Source organism: Carassius auratus, unplaced genomic scaffold (genome assembly GCF_003368295.1).
Source record: "Carassius auratus strain Wakin unplaced genomic scaffold, ASM336829v1 scaf_tig00029891, whole genome shotgun sequence".
NCBI lineage: Eukaryota > Metazoa > Chordata > Actinopteri > Cypriniformes > Cyprinidae > Carassius > Carassius auratus.
This window is the reverse complement of record NW_020525808.1, coordinates 141589-162232: the sequence shown is the minus strand read 5'-3', so window position 1 is coordinate 162232 and position 20644 is coordinate 141589. Positions and strand designations below refer to the sequence as shown.

General features: G+C 34.6%; 1 protein-coding gene across 3 annotated transcripts in view; it reads right to left on the bottom strand.

Annotated features, from left to right (window-relative positions):
* Positions 1-6021: 6021 nt before the first annotated feature.
* Positions 6022-20644, bottom strand: part of LOC113079951 (calcium/calmodulin-dependent 3',5'-cyclic nucleotide phosphodiesterase 1C-like) — a 70014-nt gene continuing 55391 nt past the window's right edge. For all 3 annotated transcript variants that reach the window (XM_026252193.1, XM_026252194.1, XM_026252195.1), the window contains 12 exons: positions 19622-19738; positions 19401-19541; positions 17018-17118; positions 15839-15967; positions 15302-15403; positions 14269-14389; positions 10979-11060; positions 10228-10342; positions 9404-9570; positions 8490-8699; positions 8030-8086; positions 6022-7298 (listed from right to left, as the gene is read on the bottom strand). In XM_026252193.1, coding sequence (XP_026107978.1) covers positions 7282-7298; positions 8030-8086; positions 8490-8699; positions 9404-9570; positions 10228-10342; positions 10979-11060; positions 14269-14389; positions 15302-15403; positions 15839-15967; positions 17018-17118; positions 19401-19541; positions 19622-19738 — 1359 coding nt within the window. In that variant the 3' untranslated portion in view covers positions 6022-7281. The remainder of the gene's footprint in view (positions 7299-8029; positions 8087-8489; positions 8700-9403; positions 9571-10227; positions 10343-10978; positions 11061-14268; positions 14390-15301; positions 15404-15838; positions 15968-17017; positions 17119-19400; positions 19542-19621; positions 19739-20644) is intronic.

Here is a 20644-nt window from a genome sequence, read left to right as displayed (position 1 = left end):
TGCTTCATTTGACAGGGACTCATTCATTTGGACTCTTTGTGTTTGCATACTCATCTCTGTATGTGTACTAGTTCTATTTATTATTTAAGCAATTGTCAAATGTTCAAGACACATTTAAGGGAATGCTGTGGGTTCTTTTCAAATACAACATAAGTCTGTGGGGCTAGACATTGCACTAGAATACATAAAAATACTTACTGTTTCAGAAGTCTGGATGCAATATTTACACATTAAAATTAGGCTCTGATGAAATCGCTTATATTCAGTGTTACTTTTTCAAGTTAAGGACAGTTACTTTGTTTTCCTATTTATTGAGTCTCCTGTCCCCATATTAGGAGAAATCGAAAGTGAAAACTGATTTAGTTTTCATCAAAATGAATTAAAACCGTGAAATGCAAACTAAGAATATGAGGCAAACCTGTAATAATTAAAAATGTTAAATAACACGAATGTATCTAATTCCATTTCATTAACTAATGTCTTTGCTGCTGACCTTCGATGATCCGGTTCAACCATATTAAAAAGCAAAAATGACTTTAGATAAACTAACAATTGTGCTGCATTGTTTATTATATTTTTATAGTTCATAGGTTTTATGATTTTTTTTACATTAAATGTAGTTTTTTAATGTGTATAGTTTTTAAGAATTTATATTCCATTTTATTCAATTTAAGTAATGAAAATTGTATTTATTTTTTAATTTACCTAGTCTTTATAATACAACATTGTATATTATGAATAATACTGACTACGTGAGAATTTGCTTATGTTCCTTTATTATTAGTGATTTTGGATAAAAGCATCTGCTAAATGCTTAAATACTAAAGTAAAATAAAGTAAAAAAAGACAAAGTAAAACAAAGTTGTTGTCTGTGGTAATTGAGAGTAGGCTGCAGATGCACTTGCTCTTGTTTTGAAGTAAGTTACCAAATAAAATCTTTCCAGTTTCACAACAAATATTTGCATTCATTATTAATTTCACTGATAAATGTGATTTAATGCAAGAAAAAAAAATACCACAAATCACTCAAACCTTCCATATATCCTGTTGCTATGATGACTCCCCCTTAATTACAATATTCCTCTTCAAAAGCCACTTTCAATGTGCTGACCACCAGGATGAATGTGATTCATATATGTATCACTGTAACAGCTATGAATTTAAAATGATAAACATAAGACTTACTGTACATGACTATATTATGTATGAGTGTCACATACATTATTTACTATCCAAAATATTCATAATATAGAGGTAGATGGGGACTCTTAAACACGCAACATTCAATCATCTGCTTTGATGTGCTGATGATCATTTTCACTTCAACATGTTTGCTGTGTGAAAATTGAATATGGTGTAAGGGAGGTGTTATGCTGCTATGTCGGGTTTTGTTAGTGCTGTTTTTAATCTGTTAAAGTTTTGTTCTGCCAGGCCCCAAAATGCTACAACTCCACATATATATGATGGACTAGTCTTAAACTAAAACTAACAAACACAATAACTTCCTAAGAAGCAACCGTACACTTATATTAGACAATTTTGTCTCACATTTCTCTTGATTGATACTGTACAATGAGCAAAGGAACCAGGTAAACAGGGGCGGATCTACCGGGGTGGCATAGGGTGGCATTAAAGAAAGCCTTGCCACCCCAGTTAGCCACAACAAATGAAAGGTTATGGCCAATTTGAAAATTTATGAGCACGAATCTTTCGTGATTCGTGATCCCGCTCCGAACTCACGAATTGATTCAAATGATCCGCGAATCCGCTCCGAACTCCCGAACTGATTCAAATGATTTGCGATCCCCAAACTGACTCAAATGATTCGCGAACCAGCTTTGAACTCCCGAACTGACTCAAATGATTCGCGAACCCGCTTTGAACTCCCGAACTGACTCAAATGATTCGCGAACCCGCTACGAAATCTCGAATTGATTCAAATGATCCGCGAATCCGCTCCGAACTCCCGAACTGATTCAAATTATTTGCGATCCCCAAACTGATTCAAATAATTCGCGAACCCGCTCCGAACTCCCGATCTGACTCAAATGATTCGCGATTCCGCTCCGAACTCCCAAACTGACTCAAATGATTCGCGATCCCCATAACTGACTCAAATGATTCGCGATCCCGCTACGAACTCCCGAACTGATTCAAATGATTCGCGATCCCCAAACTGACTCAATTGATTCGCGATCCCACTCCGAACTCACGAACTGACTCAAATGATTCGCGATCCAGCTCCGAACTCCCGAACTAAATGATTCGCGAACCTTCTCCGAACTCTGACATATATTCAGATATAAATGTAATTTAAAAAAATAAATTAATAATTTTCGATTTTCAAATATTGCACCTGTCAAACTTAAGCCCTATTCGGACGGGACTAGTTTTACAGGGGGTCGTTAGAGAAATCTGCGTTTCACAGGTGTACTACTTGGTGATTTTAATCCCGTCCGAATCTGCCACGTCTGTGTTTTTCTCACACAACCTCGTGATAATTCCAGAGCAAATTACCCACTGTTTTTCAGCAAACTCAGTGATCCTCTGAGAAAACTAATCCCATCCGAATGCGAATGTCTGTGATAACAGGTGTCCTGACATTTTATCCTACCCTGTCAGATTTTCCTACGCGGGTTTACTGCGCACGCGCACATCAATATCGCGTCCTTTGTCTCATGCTAAACAACGATATTTAATGTATCTGCATGACTGTAAGGGTAGGTTTAGGGCTGGGGTAGTTGTAGACTTTAATAAAAACGCAATCTAATTGGTAGAAAATAATATTTATTGTTGGTTTCCTGTAACTGTATCCATTTTAGCTACAACCGCGAATATAACACATAATTACTGTATTTGCAGTACTGTAAGGGTATGATTAGGGTTGTGATAGGTGTAGACATTAATAAACCATAACTTTACAGTAGAATTTTCGTTGTGGAATTGTACTACCCACTGTTTTGGTGGGAGGTAGGAAAATCTGACAGCGTAGGACAAATCGACAGAACACCGGTGATATTTTATTTCACAACGCGTTTCCTTGTGTGTTTTGGCCAACGTGAATTACCATAGATGCTCTTTTTTTTTTTTTTTTTTTTTTTTACCATATGCTCTTTCCGCGCGGATGTTTGTATAGCAAATAAATAATAAAATAATAATAATAAAATCAAGAGCAAGATCACGTAAACTGTTAATACCGGCTATTGTAATATCAGCATCAGATAAGATTACTCACGTTCATTTATATACTCAGTTACATAATGTTTTAATTACATTTAATTAAAAAAAAGGAAAACAAGTTAAACTAAAGGAACCACACATTAACATGGTTTTGTTATACTAGCCATTTAGTATTTATTGTGTAATAATACTTAGGCAATCATTCTGAATGAATGCAATGCACGCATAGGGAGCGCGTGATCTCTGTGACGCCCAGATGCACAAATCAGACCCTCCCATCTCTGTAATAAACATGGAGATGTTAGTCCCGTCCGAATTGGTACATGAAAATACAGACGTCAGGTGATAAGAATCGAAACTCAAACGTAGTTTAGAAAACTAGTCCCGTCCGATTAGTGCTATAGTCTATTTTGCCGTCAATACTGTTGACGGTGTCCTTTATCAGTAGGCTTTATATTTATGCTCAACATGAAGTATAGATATTGTTGTCGTGAAGACAAGAGCCTGATCTGTCGGCGGCCTCGATCTATACATGTGTGGTCTTCATGCTACTTTCCTTCATTTAACAGGGCCACCTAGTGGCAGATTTTCTTTCAGTACTGTTAATAATAATAATACTAGTTAAAAGGATCCCTATTCCCATTATCATTTACTCACCAAATTGTCCCGAACCTGTGTAGGTTTATTTCTTTTGAGGAATACAAAACTAGAGGTTGACGCTGATCTTTTTCATAAATTGAGAGTATAATCTATCAGTGTATACTGCGCGCGTATAAGCGTTCCCTTCCTTATTAGAGAAAATCTCCATCCAGTCTATGGTTCTCTCATAATAACAGTGACACCTAGTGGCAGAACTTTCCGCAAGTTATAGCACTTTTAATAGGAAGAATTTATCTCAAAATTAAGATTCCTCATCATTTGCTCAACCTCGAGCCTCCTCATATGACTTATGACACTCATATGTTTATTCTGTTGAACGCAAAATGAGAAGTTTAGTAGAAAGTGCATGCTGCTCTTGTCCATAAAAACAGTTAGAGCCAACAAGGACCTAAACACACTATAAAATCATCATAATGTAGTCTATATGCACTACATTTAGTCTTCTGAATCGATACAATATAGTTGCAATAGGTACATATGCACACGCAATCTTGCTTTTTGCATTCAAAAATATTAGGTCTAAATTCAAGACGTGATTTTGAATTGCATATACAATATCCATGAACTAATAAATTAAATGTGATGCATAATTGTGAGTTTCGCATAAATCAAACAGTTGAGATTACTGTTATGGTACTAATAAATTGAATGTGTTTTAAAGATTTATTTAGTTATCATCACTAAATCCAATTTTAACTTTACACAGCGAATAGATTTATGCAGATTCTATTCTAAATATGATTAATTATATTAAAATAGATGCAACTAGTTAATAATAAACAATGCCAGAAATCTAACCTGTTTCTTATCGCATTTCATTTATGTATGACTGACAAATATGCATCACATTAACTGTGTGATCCAAATGGATGGAAATTTAATACATAATTCAAATATATAAACCTCAAATTTAGGTGTGTTGCGCAAAAGAAAGTCATATGGGTTTGTAAATTAAAAGAGGAAGAGTAAATGGTAACTGAATAGGATTTATGGAAGAGCTATTCCTGTTTCTTCTCAAATTATACACACACTTTAGACACAAAAACAGCAGCACGTTTGTTCTGAGCCCTTTAAGTTGATGTTTATTGTGAATCATGCGTGAACAGACACAGAGCATTTTCTCTTTCTCTGCGTCCTGCACAAAAACAGACATCATGGGGACGGCTAGACACTAAAGATCACAGTGTCAACTTTAACAAACTGAACATGATCAGCTCACACACACACACACACTCACACACACACACACATGCTGTAGCATCATCTCAGCTTTACTGTAAACCACGAGAAGGCAAACTAAATCATGTGACCCATATAATCAAATTACAGTTTGCTTCATTTCAGAAGATATGCATATCTATTACTTACTCGCATTTTGTCAGGGTAAACAATGCTATTAATTTTGAAAGGGGGAATAAATATTTTTTATACATTAATAACTCTGGTAAATAATATGTATAAATGCAACACAGAATTTTACAGATTTTGTACAAATAAAATACAATGCAGAAGCTCAACTTGACTCAGAAAACAAAACACATCATCGCTGTGAATGCATACGTTTATCCAGTCACACATCCCATCTCAGACTCACTCATTCAGAGAAACCACAGAAGAAACAAAAAGAACCGAGTTAAATGTTTCAGTTAACAGACTAGTTCCTGAATGCTGAATATAAAATTGATTGAACCTCGGGAAAGCTGTCAAGAACATATATACAGGTCACATTTAACCCTGAAATCAAAATAAATCAGAAGCTATATTTTGGGTTATGAAGCATATTTTATGACAATAAACCACATTTTCCAATTAATAAAAAAAAATATATATATTATATATATATATATATATATATATATATATATATATATATATATATATATATATATATATATATATATATATATATATATATATATATATATATATATAATCAGCTGTTTACAAAGATTGTGATTTCAATTAAATATGATTTTAGACTGATTTCTGAGGGATCATGTGACACTGCAGACTGAAGTAATTATGCTGAAAATTCAGCTGCACATCACAGGAATAAATTAATAATAAAAAAAAAAAAACACTAAAATAGAAAACTAAAAAAATTCACAATATTACTGTTTTTACTGCATTGTTCATCACACAAATGCAGCAAGAAACTTATATTATATATAAAAAAAATGTACTGACCCAGAACCTTTGAACAGTGTGTGTGTTTTTTTATGGCCTTCAATTTATGCTCATTTATCTAATGCAATCATTGTATTCCACATTCTTTATAGTCCTAAAAACTGGGTTCCTTTCGTCATGCAAAAATGTCATTTCCTATCTGATTATGTTTGATTTCAGGGTGATACATGACCTGGACATGTTCTCTTCAGGTTTCTTGAGATGACCTGCTCAAAGGACAGAGAAAAGCTTGTCACAAACCTCCAGGAAACCAGTACAAATGACATACGGCGTAATATCCAGGTATTGCGGAGCGAGCACAGTGATATGGCTATGACTTACACACTACTATATGGGCAGTTATAAGACTTACATCTTCTACGGTGACTGCTAGTTTGTGTGTTTCTGTAGAAGACATTCCTTTTTCAGAAAGACTACATGAAGAAAGGCATCCGAAGGTAAGCGAGAGAAGAAAAAATCTTAGGTTGAATCAGGCATTTTCTACTCCACAGCCGCACACAAGAAAAAGGAAATACTGCCAACTTTGTACGGCTTCATAAGTTATAAAAGCTCTGAGCTAAATGCAGACAGTAATTTACAATAGTAATACATATACATATTCAAGGTTTGATATACGTAACCTCTATTAGCAGATGAGGTGAACAAACGTGTGTCGGAGGCAGATATTACATCAGAGCATGTTTGCTGAAATGCATCAGTCAATGTCAGGAAGAGCGCATTTAAAACAGCTGAACACAACATCGCTGTTGTCAAAAGCCGAATATTGTTCACAGGTGCAACTGCTGCTAAGATTAGTTATTTACAGTTTATATGTGCATGTACATTTAGATATAAATCACAGTTTCAGATTTACACACACACACATCAAGCAGTCCGTCTGCAAGGCTGCTCAAATGCGGAGAAACTAGAAAGTATTTGAAATGGAGGTTTTAATAAGAATCCTTGCGTTAAGCTGCTGCATGCTTTTCTAAGTGGATGCAACCATTGGACTTTAAAGCTTTGGGAAGGAAATCTGGTTCTGTAAATAAAACAGACCAGACAAAAGCAGCTGGTGTCTGTCGTCTGTTTTGTCCTTCCTCATTCAGATAGATCAATCTTAAGAAAGTCTGGAGATTTGGAAGGGATAGAGGCTGAACAAAAAGTGATGTAAGCATTAACCGTGTCCTATAGAGGGCGCCATGGACCTTCAGAACTGAACTCTGTCCTGATGGCAAGTTCACCGCTCTGTGTCTCCAGACACCACTGGAAGTCACTCTAGGCATTTGCACTTTCTGTTAAAAGCAGATTGAAGACATTTAGATCAGCAGAAGAACGCATCAGACATGGGGAAAAAGCAAAAAAGTTATACTGAAAAATCCCTGAATGTCACTGCATTATCAAGTAACTGCATGTCTTGGATGCTCCTGCACAAACATTTTTTAAATCTCAATGTCTTTTGTTAAACGTCAGTTGTCAAAATTGGTGTTTTGGTGATTTTTAGTGGATGTAAACATCTTGTTCCCCACAAATTCACACAAGTGTCCAAACAGTCCTATATGACCTAAACATTCACAAATTTGGGGTCGGTACAGTTTTATAAATATAATAGAAGACTCTTATGCTCACCAGCGCTGCATTTATTTGATGAAAAATACTATAAAAATAGTCATTATTGTGCAATATTATTACAATTTAAAAGAACTGTTTTATATATATATGTTTAATATAAAAAAAAAAAAAAACAGCATTTACTTGAAATATAAATCTTTACTGTCACTTTAATGCATTTTTGCTTTTTTTTTTTTTTTTTTTTTTTTGCTGACCCCAAACTTATTTTTGTAAAATGTTTGTCTATCTTTCTTTAAAAATTCCACTTGTTTTTATATATATATTTTTTTATTTGATGCATTAACATTCAGACATGAATTGTCTAATACAGTATGTTGTTAGTGTCACTGCAAGTAGCTACAGCATGTAATAAAGCAACAGAAGTCTCTCTTACAGAATAAAGGTGTGTGTTTACCATCGAGTCTTCTCTTGTCTTCATCTGCTGGTGATTCTGCCTCTTCAGACACTTCTCCTGTTTACAGACATCAGATTATTAGAGATGAACAGACATCACCACACACACTGTAGCACTACAGTAAAACATTTTCAAAATGGCATAATACAATACTACTTTGACTACTTAAAAAAAAAAACAGCTTCCCGAGTTTGAGTCCCAGCTTGCTGACCTTTCCTGATCCCGCCCCCCTCTCTCTTCCCCTTCCCCTATATATATTGACAAGTACTGTGCACAAGTATGCATATTCTCAGGGTACACTGAGTAACAATATGCATACCAAATTAAAACAATGGACTAATTGACCTTCTATTTCTAAAGTGACTTTTTTTTAAACAAATATATCTTTTTACTCTAATTATCCACCAGAGGGCAGTCAATACTAAAAGTAACACCTGAGTTATACCATTGAACACAATACCATTCTGTAATTTCTGATGTGCCTCTTCGTTATTTGATTCATCATTGGGACTTTCTTCTGGGGGTCCATTTACCCCCCCTGGCTCCGGGTCGTCCTCTCCCCCCTTGTCTTTCTTTGGTCCCGACATCTCTGGGTCTTTTTTGCACTCCTGGTTTTCTGCTGCTGCCTCCTGCTGTTCCTCCTGCTCTCGTTTGGCCTTCTCCTCCGTCTCTGATAGCAGACACAGCAGGAAGTGCATTATTCATTATTTGCTTACTCAGAATGCATCAAATGTACAAAACTTTAGATGTACTGTTTTGGATGTACTTTGGATGTACTGATGTCCTGTACAGTGCTATTTTAGCAGTTTAAGTCATCAAACTACGAAATAATTCCCATACTTCAATTTGTGCTTCTCATCTCACCACTTTCACTCCCCGATTCACAAGGTGCATCCTAGGATTTTTAAACATTATTCAAGGAGTTTACATGCATCATGGACAATCCAACTCCATCCATTCAAACATTTTATTTTTTTAATTTATTAAAATGTTAGTCATGTATAGAAATGCATGCATAGGCAAAATTAATATATTTGTCAATCTCAAGCAGAAGCTTTTACACTAAAAGATTTTTCAGATCAATAAGAAACAAATTCACATTTACAGTTTTAATTTATACTAATTTATTACACTACTATTGAAAAGTTTGTTTCAGTAAGATTTTTTGTAAGCCTCTTCTGCTCACCAAGGCTGCATTTATTTAATCAAAAATGATTTTTATATATATAAGTAAGATTGTATTAAAATTTAAAATAACTATTTTCAACTTCAAATATATTTACACATTTTCAGCATCATTAATCCAGTCTTTGGTGTCACGTGATCCTTCAGAAATCATTCTGATTTGCAGCTCAATGATCATTCTGTTCACACCTTTAGCTGCCTGTGTCTTCCATCGGTCTCTGTTCAGAGAAACCTCCTCGTTCCAGATGCTCTTGAAGTTCTTCAGGTCCACAGCGAGCAGCGAGCAGCTATGAGATCCACTGCCATCAGAACCAGAGCTGTTCACACTGCTCCGCTTCGCATCTCCCGCAATAATACTGTTTGAGATGATGGGGACACAAATCGCATTACAAATGCATCGGCAACAATCACATCACATCCACTAGGCTTCTGTAACATCTTCACATCTACATACATTTCATTTAATACTATCCATACGGTTCTGTTGTTTTCCTGCTCTGTTGATTATCAATATGCTGCTGCTTTGTCCTTTCTATGAACCTTTGATCTGTTTTAGTTGACTTCATATTCTAAATGGAAGGGATATAATTCAGCACTTTGTATGCAGAAGATGTTATTTGCTACGAAAAGAGAGAAGGTGCTCTAATGCTCAGTCAGCAGCAGCAATTAAACTCCTATTTAGAAAATCCAAAGAAACTTGCGAGCTAAAGGAGTGTTACTCTGAATTCTCTCCGAACTGATGGATCACTTTTTACCGAATTACAAGGCTAAGAAACAGCAGTGCATTGATTCACATTCACTCTTTGTCTCTAAACGATGGAAATGAGGTATCTGAGCTTGGATTTGCAGTCATGACCGCATTAGCATTATTGAATTGAGATTCCATACAAAGACAAGCTTTGCCACGAGGCATTATTAGAGTGGCCTGAGCTCTAATTTGTCTGTCTTAATGTCCATTCATTATCTCTATTCCTGTACCGGAGAAGCAAACAACATAAGACGGACTTCCAGACCTGCGCAAACCAGCCAGGCCTGAACTTGTGGCCTCTTCGATGAGCGGTGTGACGATCTTCTCGGTCATGTCCGTCAGAACCGTAAACGTAGGAACAACGATGAAGTCAATGAAACCTGAGGGAAATAATGAAAAAAAGACTTATTTTCTGCACTGAGCTTGATTTGAAGCTATTTGAATAAATTATCCCCAAATGTATGATATTCAAGAAAGCTATGTGTTTCAACTATTGCAAGCTTAAAGCTGAAATCTCTCTTTTATTCTGTTTCAAATAGTTTATCCAAAAATTAACTGAGGATTAATTCAGCCATGTTTCTTTACGGAACCATATTTGGAGAAAATTTGCTTTGTTTACCAATGGATCCTCTGCAGTGAATGGGTGAATGGATCACAGTAATCCACTCCACTCCAGTTCACTAATTAACACACATAACCCTTAACCTACAGCTTTTCATTTCAAAAGATGTTAATTGTTGGACTTGACTGGAGTGGTGTGGATTACTGTGATGTTTTTATCAGCTGTTTGGACTCTCATCCTGACGGCACCCATTCACTGCAGAGGATCCATTGTTGAACAAGTGATATTCTGTAATGCTAAATTCCTCCTAATCTGTTCCCATGAAGAAACAAACTCATCTACATCTTGGATGACCTTAACTTTCAGCAAAATTTAATTTTGAGGTGACCTATTCCTTTAATATGAGTTTTAATATTTAGCAGAAATTCACAACTACTGTGTTTGTGTCACGCACCGATCTGAGACTGAGCCACCATAGTGGATTTACGGTCGCACAAAGGTGAGAAAGGTAGACCAAGCTCTGCCTCCTTATCGCCCTGCAAACACAAACACATCATGCAGCTGCATTGTTATAACAATACATTACACCGAATCATCAGCAGACAATATTTTAAATATATTGCACATTTATTAATATAGGTTTACTGCCACAGCTAAATGTTTATGAAATGACATAACTAATGGACAGTTGCTGCACTGGATCTGGTTTAAAAAGATTTGTTTCGCACATTAAATATTCACAAACATTTCTTGAAGGCAGACTAAAATAAACCGTCATGCTTTTATGTTGGGCCTGTCATGATTGATCTGCCTCCTGGAGTGTTCAGCTGCTGAAACAATACTAGACACACATAGGAATAGCTCCAGTCCTCTAATCAATCAATCAATCAAAGCATATTTCTGTAGCCCACTCTATGGAGAATAGAGCTATGAATGTGCTTTATAACAGTCACTTTAGTAACAGATAAACAGACACATGACGGGTACTGTAAGAACAGGAGGTAATACAGAGAAAGCAATTCCCTTCCTTTGTTCACTAAACAAAGCTACAGAAACAGGAGGAGCCCATTAGTGCATTGGGCCTGTGTTGACAATCGATAACATTCAACCAAAAAAAAATATCGATACATACATACCTACATTTTATATATTTATATACACGGATTCTCTTGAGTGAATGAGAGTTCAAACCGCTGATTAAAAACATCACAGTTATCCACAAGTAAGCTGCCTGTTTGTAATACACTAATCCATTATTAAGGCACTTTCTACTTTAAACGATCACTTTTTGTTTCAGTTCATAATCCAAAATAATACTTCCTCCAGTAAAAAGTTCATCATCATGTCAAAACATCATATTTTATTTAGAACTGTTTTTTGCTTGTAAATGGTACTTGATCTGTATGTACACATTTCTTTCCTAATCAGACAAGATTACTTTTTTCACAGGAGGAAGCAATATTATGGATAGAGGGCTCATATTTCAGCTGGAAGCAACAGTTTGAAGTTAAAAACCCCTTAATGATGGATGAATTTGTTTCTTACAAACATGCAGCTTTTCACTTCACAAGACATTTATTGATGGACTGGAGTGGTGTGGATTAATTGTGGATTATTTAGATTTTTTTATCAGCTGTTTGGATTCTCATTCTGACGGCACCCATTCACTGCAGAGGATCCATTGGTGAACAAGTTATGGAAAGCTACATTTATTCAAATCTGTTCCCATAAAAAAATAAAAAAACGTACCTACATCTTTTCTGAAAATACATTTTAAGATATAGCTGCAAGCAGCGATTACCAGGATTCAAGCACTTAAGGTATTTTAAGCACATAAGGAAAATTATATATTATTTAGCAAGCCTGTAACCTCCTAAATCAATTTTTAAAAATGCATTTTAGTCAAATCCAGATGATTTATCACAGAAATATGATGTTTTTATATTGTTTATGATTGTTATAGCACCAGCAGTGGTCCAATCTCCCTGAAACTGTGCATGCTTGTTTAGAATCACCTGCTTGTTTTGTGCAGTTTTGAGTCTTTGTTGAGCCTTTGTAGGTTTTAGGGTATATTTGGATAGGACCCTTTCCTAAAGGACCCCATTATAGCTTCCCAAAGGGTTAATTTTAATTATTAACGTAGAGAGTCCAGAGAATTGCACTGTGGTAGTTTTTCCAATTTTCAAAGTTTTTCAAATATCGCGTGTATGTGCAAAAAAACCCGCAATGTACAATCATTTACGAACTCAAAAAATGTGATACCACCCCCCCAGCGGCCGATTTCTTTCAAATTCCTCACAGACCTTTGGGGCCGTGAGTTGAACAGGCCCACAAAGTTTCGTTCCGATCGACCTCTGTTAACCTTGTCTAATAGGTGCTTAAACTTCATCAGCCAATGGTGGCCATGTTATTTTTTAGATATGCAAATGTCCACATAGACACTTGTGGCACTTTGGACCAAGACCTTGCGCAGTGATTTTCATGTTGATAGGACATGGTTTCCTAGTTTTTAGCCATTTTTATGTTTCTTCCCTCTCTTAGTGCCATCAAGTGGCCAATCTCCACAACTTCTTCCTGCGACCTCAGCTTGAGCTCTTAAATAAGTGTTCTAAGTTTGGCGAAGATATCTCATTCCGTTCAGGAGTTACAGGCATTTTACTGAAAGTGGCCCTGTCCCCTACGAACGTTTTGGCATCCCTTTGTGACAATGAGAGAATCTTTCTCCAGAGAATCTTTCTGAAATGGTTAGGTTCCGATCGGGTGTAAAATCTAGGACTAGTTTGCAAAAGTAGGTTTAGCAAAAAATGCAAAATACCCGAAAATTTTGCAACTATCCAACAGGGGCCAAGCATTCCAAAGACATAAGACACTTGAGGATTGTGAATTATACAGGATTCCCAAGGAGACGTGTGTCACGTTCTATAACGTTCTGCCAGAAAACAAAGATGTCATCACGGCAAACCCTCTCATGAAAGAAGGAAGCCGTCGTATTTACAACTGTGATGACGAACGCTTGAGTATGTGTGGGAATGGTGTGTGTATTACCATTCCTCCATGTTTCAAGTCTCTACGACTTATGGCGTGTTACTATATATATATAATAGTATGCACGATCAGTTTATACTATTTATACTGCTAACTGCACGATCAGTTTTACGTGGAAATCGCTCATCCGTGACCATTCTAACAATGCCACACTCTTGAAGCCCTAATTAAGTATATTTTGCTTACTCCTTTGGGAAATAGTTTTTTCTAGTTATAAGCATAAATCGTACATAATTTGGTGAGGTTTCATACAAATACACAACAAAATGTGAACAATCAAGATATGCGAAATGAGTAATAATACAGAATACATGCATATGTGACATTGCAGTGATATTTAAAAGTAGAGCAAAGTGCTATTCACACTGATAAGTCACATAATCGTGCCAAAGCGTAATTCTGGGACCTGCATTCGACAGGGCTGTGAAAGCCAGTTATTTTCAGAGGTTTATGATCAGGTGTAAACAAGCTTGAATGACACGCTTCTTCACATGCTCTCGTTTCTGCAGCCTGTGATAATCCTGGCGCAGGCTTACGTGTGATTGGATAAAAGGGCAATCAGAAGAGAACAGGAAGAGAGAGGATTAAAATACATAGGAGGAGATTAGATTTATCTTATTGTGCCTTGCTCTTCTCACACATGCATACAACCGGTAAAACACTCGTCGAACGCATCTAAGGAACAAAAATGCTTCGAACCTGTCGGAAAAACTCCTCCAGTAGTGACGTAGTCCAGCGATGGTGGAGATCCCAGTTCTTGGCTGGATGACTGATGTCAGCCGTGTGTAACAGCAGAGACAGAGCCTTGGGTTTGTCAATTCTGAGGAAAACACACACCAGTCTTACTGATAAATACCTGTTTGCTAATATAATATAATTTAATATAATATAGCATTATATAATCTGATTTTATTTACTTAAGTTATTTATTTATGGGGATAGCAGTGTTTATTACTACAATTTAAGACAGCTCAAAAACCAGCATCATTTATTTGAATAAGATTTATCTCACAATAGAGATTCAAATTAAACAGACAAATGTATAAAATAAACAAAATAAAATGCAGTTTATTAGTAGATAAGGATAAACATTTCCAATGAACCAAAGAAATATATATATACATAAATTCGAACAAATATGTTCTTTGATTTATTGGAAATATAATTATATTTTAATTGGGACATTATATTTTGTTTCCTTCAGTATTTGTTTCTAGATTTCAAGCAAAAAAAATAAATAAAATAAAATAAAATAAAAATCAATAAACCATTTAGAAGCAAATCTCTGTAGAAAATGATGATTAAGAGGAAATTAAATTTGAAGCTTCAAGACATTTATATATATATATATATAAAAAAAAATTAAGACCAATATAGGTGATAAATATGTTTTTCTGACACATGACAATAAAATTAGCTTTTGTGTCATTTCTCTGCATTAAAAACCACAGTAATCTTTTCATGAGATAATTGTGCCCAGATTTTGCAATGAAGTCTGCAATCAAAAGACAAGATCTCAATATGAACTCTTCAATAAAATAATTTCTAAGCTGGGTTCATTTTATTTCATTGTATGTATCATTTGTCTATTTTTATTTCTCCACAGGAACAGTAAAAGAAACATCTTGAGAAACATCTCTCTCCAGCTATGAAAGAGCAAACTCTTGCTCTGGGGAGACACAGATGAGGCAGGAGCAGCAGACAACAGTCAAGCATGTCTGATGTTTCTCACCCCTCGGGCAGCTGGAGGAAATTCTTCATGGCTTTGACCTGCTGGAAGTGGCAGGACATGTCAGTGGCCAAAACCATCTCCACCACGAGCGCCCTCAGCTCTCTAAAAACACAAGCAGAAAATAACCGTCTTTCACTTCAAGTGTGAGGATAATAGTATTCTTTCTGAATGAGAAACGAATCGTTTCAGTCTGTATTGCTGTAAAACTTTATCAGATTTTCTTTCTCTATAGTGTTTAGTTGAGAATAGCAGATAGAACGGTAAAACACTTCTTTCATTATTTTCTGCAGGGTGTTTCTTCAACTCTGAGAACTTATCGTTTACATATTATACACTAAATTAAACATCCAAATAAAGTTTTTCAAACTTTTTGAATCTATCTATCTATCTATATAAAAGTACCCAGTTACTACAATTCACAGTATTGTAATTGGAGAACATGTATTGTCAGTTGGCATTTATTTCTGTTCTCTGGAAACAAAAGAAGTGAGACCATGCTGGAAATGATCAGGTGCTGGAAATGAAGTCCTGCTGTACCTCCAGTCATCTTTGGAGAGGTTGTACAGGATGTTCATCTCGTCGTCGTCCTGCAGCAGTCGGTACGCCGCGCTGACGTGATGGCTCTCCAGCACAGAGCGGTCGTTGTATAGAATAGCTGTGTCCGACCTGCAGGAATCAGTGTAAACTCACACAAACTGGTCTAACAGTTGAGATCACATACAGTTTCCTGCAGTGTGACTCTTTTAGCTTGATTCAGATTATTGTATATTAATGCATTGTGCTGTTTTAAACTCATATTAACCTGGAGAACACGTGAATTGCAAAGGGCTTTGTAAGTGTGTTGCTAGGTGTTTGCTTACTGGACAAAAGGAGTGTAAGTCTATGATATTATTTAGTTTCTCTTATACTGTGTAATCAAATACTGTTGATTACAAAGGTGAAGAAGCAAAATGCTAATTAGATTGTTTTTATGTCTGAATATACAGTACAATTAATCAAAAGTTTGGGGTCAGAAATATATATATATATATATATATATATATATATATATATATATATATATATATATATATATATATATATATATATATATATATATATTGATTTGCTCATTTCTAAAGAAATAAAAAATATATGCACCAAGGACATATAAAATTTAGCAAAAAATATATAAAATTAAAAAAAACTGCAAAAACGACATTTATATGATTTCAGCTTCAAATGCTGCTTTTGTACTTTCTGTTTATCAAATAATTAGAAATATGTATCATGCTTTCCCCAAAAATATTGACAAAGCATACACTGATAATAATCAAAAATGTTTCTTGGCAGCAAATCAGCATATTAGAATGATTTCTGAAGAATCATGTGACACTGAAGACTGGAGAAATGAAGCTGAAAATTCAGTTTTGACCACAGGAATAAAATACAGTTTAAATCATATTCAAGCAGTTGTAAATTGTAATAATATTTCACGGTATTCCAGTTTTTTTACTGCACGTTTGAACAAATAAATGCAGCCTTGGGAAGTACTGTACTGTATAAGAGACTTCCTTAAAAAATCCTTACTGAGTCTAAACTGAATAGTAGTGTAGACAAACTGACCCACAGACCAATGTTTTATTCCCATTCTTCTCATTTGTCCCAGGTCATGTCTGATAGTCATTGGCTTCAGCCGGTTGAGGTGTTGTGTGTTTGTCAGTGCAGGACTGTTACCTGGTCTGGATGTGGAAGTTGTTTGTGGTCCCGGTGTGTTCGTAGTCATGGATGGCAGCAGCAAAAAGCATTGCAAAAATCTCCAACTCTGTCAGCCAGTGCTGGAGAGGGAAAACAATGTCCCGTGAGAAACCCTTAACATCTGAATGAAGTTAAATCGAGATCAGTTGAAGCCTTGATGAAATCTTCAATTTCTAAACTGTTAATCCCATGTGTATTTCTTCCAAAGTTTCCAAAAATATCTCAATAATGTTTGTGCTCAGATTTGCCAAGATACTAGAATAAATATAGACTAGATATAAATAGAATAGATACAAGATACAGGGTAGATCTCACTATGAACTCAAATATTTCAATATAAAACCAAATTTTTATATCACCACATTCTTCATGAAAAAGGAAAAGATATCAAAAATATCTCAAAATGTGTTCAGATTCGCCAAGACACCAAAGTTAACAATAAGAACATTTCTACCACATTCAGCTCTAAACTCTTACTTTAGGACAACTATTGACTCATGTCGAATTCAATTTAAACATGAATGAGAAGTATATTATGTATTTATTTTGGATCAATAACATGAACGAATTAATCAAATAAATAAAAATATTATGTGGTTACAAATTAAAATGCATCTCTATACCCTTACTTTGTCTTTGTATATTTGTATCTCAGAACAAATAAAAGAAGAAAAAAGAAAAAAAGAAAGGCTTTTTAGAGGAAAAGCCTGAGACAAAGTTGATTTTTAAATTAAACATGAGTGAGAACTCAATGAAATCTTTATTTGAGAGCAATAAAAGCAGTAGCAGTGAAATAATGAACAAATGTTGACAGACGTGCACTGAAGGACGCTTGCTGCATTCCCGCAGGACTGCATCTGAATATTTAATCACCTATCAGAAATTAGACACCGTCTCACCTCATCTGTCTTGAGTCTAGTGTGCAGAACAAACAGTGAAGTGCATTGTGATGAAAGAAGTGGCTCTCTGAGAAAACATTAATTGTGTGATGGCTGGTCAGACGGAAGATAAAGCGATTTGGGTCAATGCCATGTTAAGACCCTTACATGAGTAAAGAGTGAAAGTTTCTCTTAAAGAAACTGCTGCTTTATGACTGTCCTGATGATTGTTCATTAAAAAGCTTAAGGTGTGTGTGTGTGTGTGTGTGTTTGTCAGCAGAATGAATGATTACGCCGCTGGGTTTCTGTGCAGTTACTCTTGAGTTGGAGCCCACAGGCATCGACATATTGTCACAGTAACATTATCAAGATGATTAACACCGTATCTGCATGGAACAACGTAACATTAGATCATTATAATCAACCAGCCAGTCTATGCAGCATGAGCTCGGTGTGAAGCGTCGATAATGAAAGATAGTGACTGAGTGTTGTTATATTTTATATTTCCTGTTATAACACAATTCTTCCATTGTGAAGTTAAACTAGAAATATTAAAACAGTTTTGGCAATGAAAAAAAATATTAGAATTATTTTAAAATGATACAAATTTTAATGTTGCTTTAGAAACTAACTGAAATAAGTTCTAAAATTACTTAAATAATAGGTTGAAGTAAAAACTAAATAGTATAACAGCTGAAATTAATGATACTGTAAACTCTACAGAAATGCACAAAAACAAACCAACAAAAATAACAAAAGTGCAAAAATTTATTACAACTTAAACTAAAATTAAAATGAAAACTGTATGAATAAGAACTAATTGAAAATAATAAAAAGACAGCATATAAATAATATTAAAACAAGAAAACTGTAAAAAAAAAAGAAAAAAGAACACATATATTATAAATAATAAGTATATTTTGAATTTATTACTATTACTATAATAAATGAATGCATATATTATTCATTTGATATATAAATATTAAAATATTATAATATGATAATATGTACAAAGTATTTTTGGCAAATGTGTAGCATGAATACATTTACATATTTTAAAAATAAATTTCTTTAGATTTTAGCAACATGCTAACATCTAATACAAATATTGCTAAATTAATCTCATTACTCCCTAATAATAAAAGACTGAACATACAAAAATTAAATAAATGTAAAAAAAAATATTATTTTTTTTTCTTCTTTTTTTTCATTTACATTATTTGGTCTTTAGGAAATTACCCTTTCTTAAATTGTATTATTGTATTTTACATATTTAACTGCCTTATTTTATGTATTAATGTATGTGTGTGTGTGTGTGTATGTGCAGTGCATAGTGGGAATGTCTTCCTCATTAAGAAACAATTGTAATGTGCACAAAAGATCTTAGAAGGGAGTATAATTATTATGATATTAGACCTCTTGACCTATTTCCCTGCAGCCGTGGGCCTCTGATGTGATCTCTCTGTGTCTGTGTTTCATCTTACCACCATCCCCGTCTTGAGGAGCAGGTAGTGCACGGTCTGAGTGACGTCGGCTGCGTGGATCAGGTTGTGGTAGGGGTTTTTATGTTTGTTGTATCCCACCTCCAGAGCCTCCACAAATGAGACCAGCGCTGAGACGGGGATCTTTCAGAAAGACAGAGTTAACAACTCTAAAAAAAGAGCATCACGGCCCTCAACTCCCACTTCCACCAGAGCTGTCTCACCTTGAAGCGGCTGATGAGGTCGTATCGGGTGAGGAGCTCATAAAAGATGAATTTGAGAGCGTGGTCACCGCTCGACTCGTTCAGAGCAAATACATCAAAAGACCACTTATCCACATTCTGAGAAGAAGAAAAACCCAGAAACAAGCACACAGATGTGGAGTGAACTATTCCTTTAAGAGTAAATCATATTTTGGACACTTTTATGTCCCTATAACTTTTCTTTGTTGTTATATTAAAACTGCCTATAGGAAGCACCGTATTATGACTTCATTTATATTTTAAAGTGCCTTTTATGTTTGTGAAATGAATATAAAATGAATATAAATGTATATACATAACAAAAATAAATCAAATACATAATATACAATAATTACAAAATAAATAAATATAAAATGAATACAATTAAATAATTGTATTAATATTTCTAGCAATATTTTCTATTAATTTTTATAATTTAATCACTATTAAAATAATCAATAATTAGTCATTTGATTACATTGTAATAATAATGGATTAATAAATAAAAATATTGTAATATAAATAATAATTATGTATTATATTACAAAAATATACAATTTTAAAATAGTTACTACAATTATTATGACAAAATTTGAACAAAGAATGAATCAATGAATGGATTTTTGTATATAATTTGCATTTCAGCTGTAATGTTGTCAAATTAAATAAAAGAAGTGTGAAAACATTATTTGATTGTGTGTATTTAGGATATATATGTAGCTTGCTATGAAATTACCCTTAGCAAAAGAAAGGAGTCAACCATTTTTCATTTTTGATTTAATTCCACCACAGAAAGCTATTAATACACACTACATCATCTGAGATATGGTGGAAATGTTCTGGACTTTCAGGGGAAAATGACAAAAATGAAAATCTTCTGTCTCTTGTTAGTGAACAAATACAAAGTACATGAAAAACTCAAAGAGAAAAAGTATGTTTTGAAAGTTTATTTTCTAAAGTTCAAATGGCCAAAAATAGCCAGAGTTGAAGAAACATTTGTTTTGG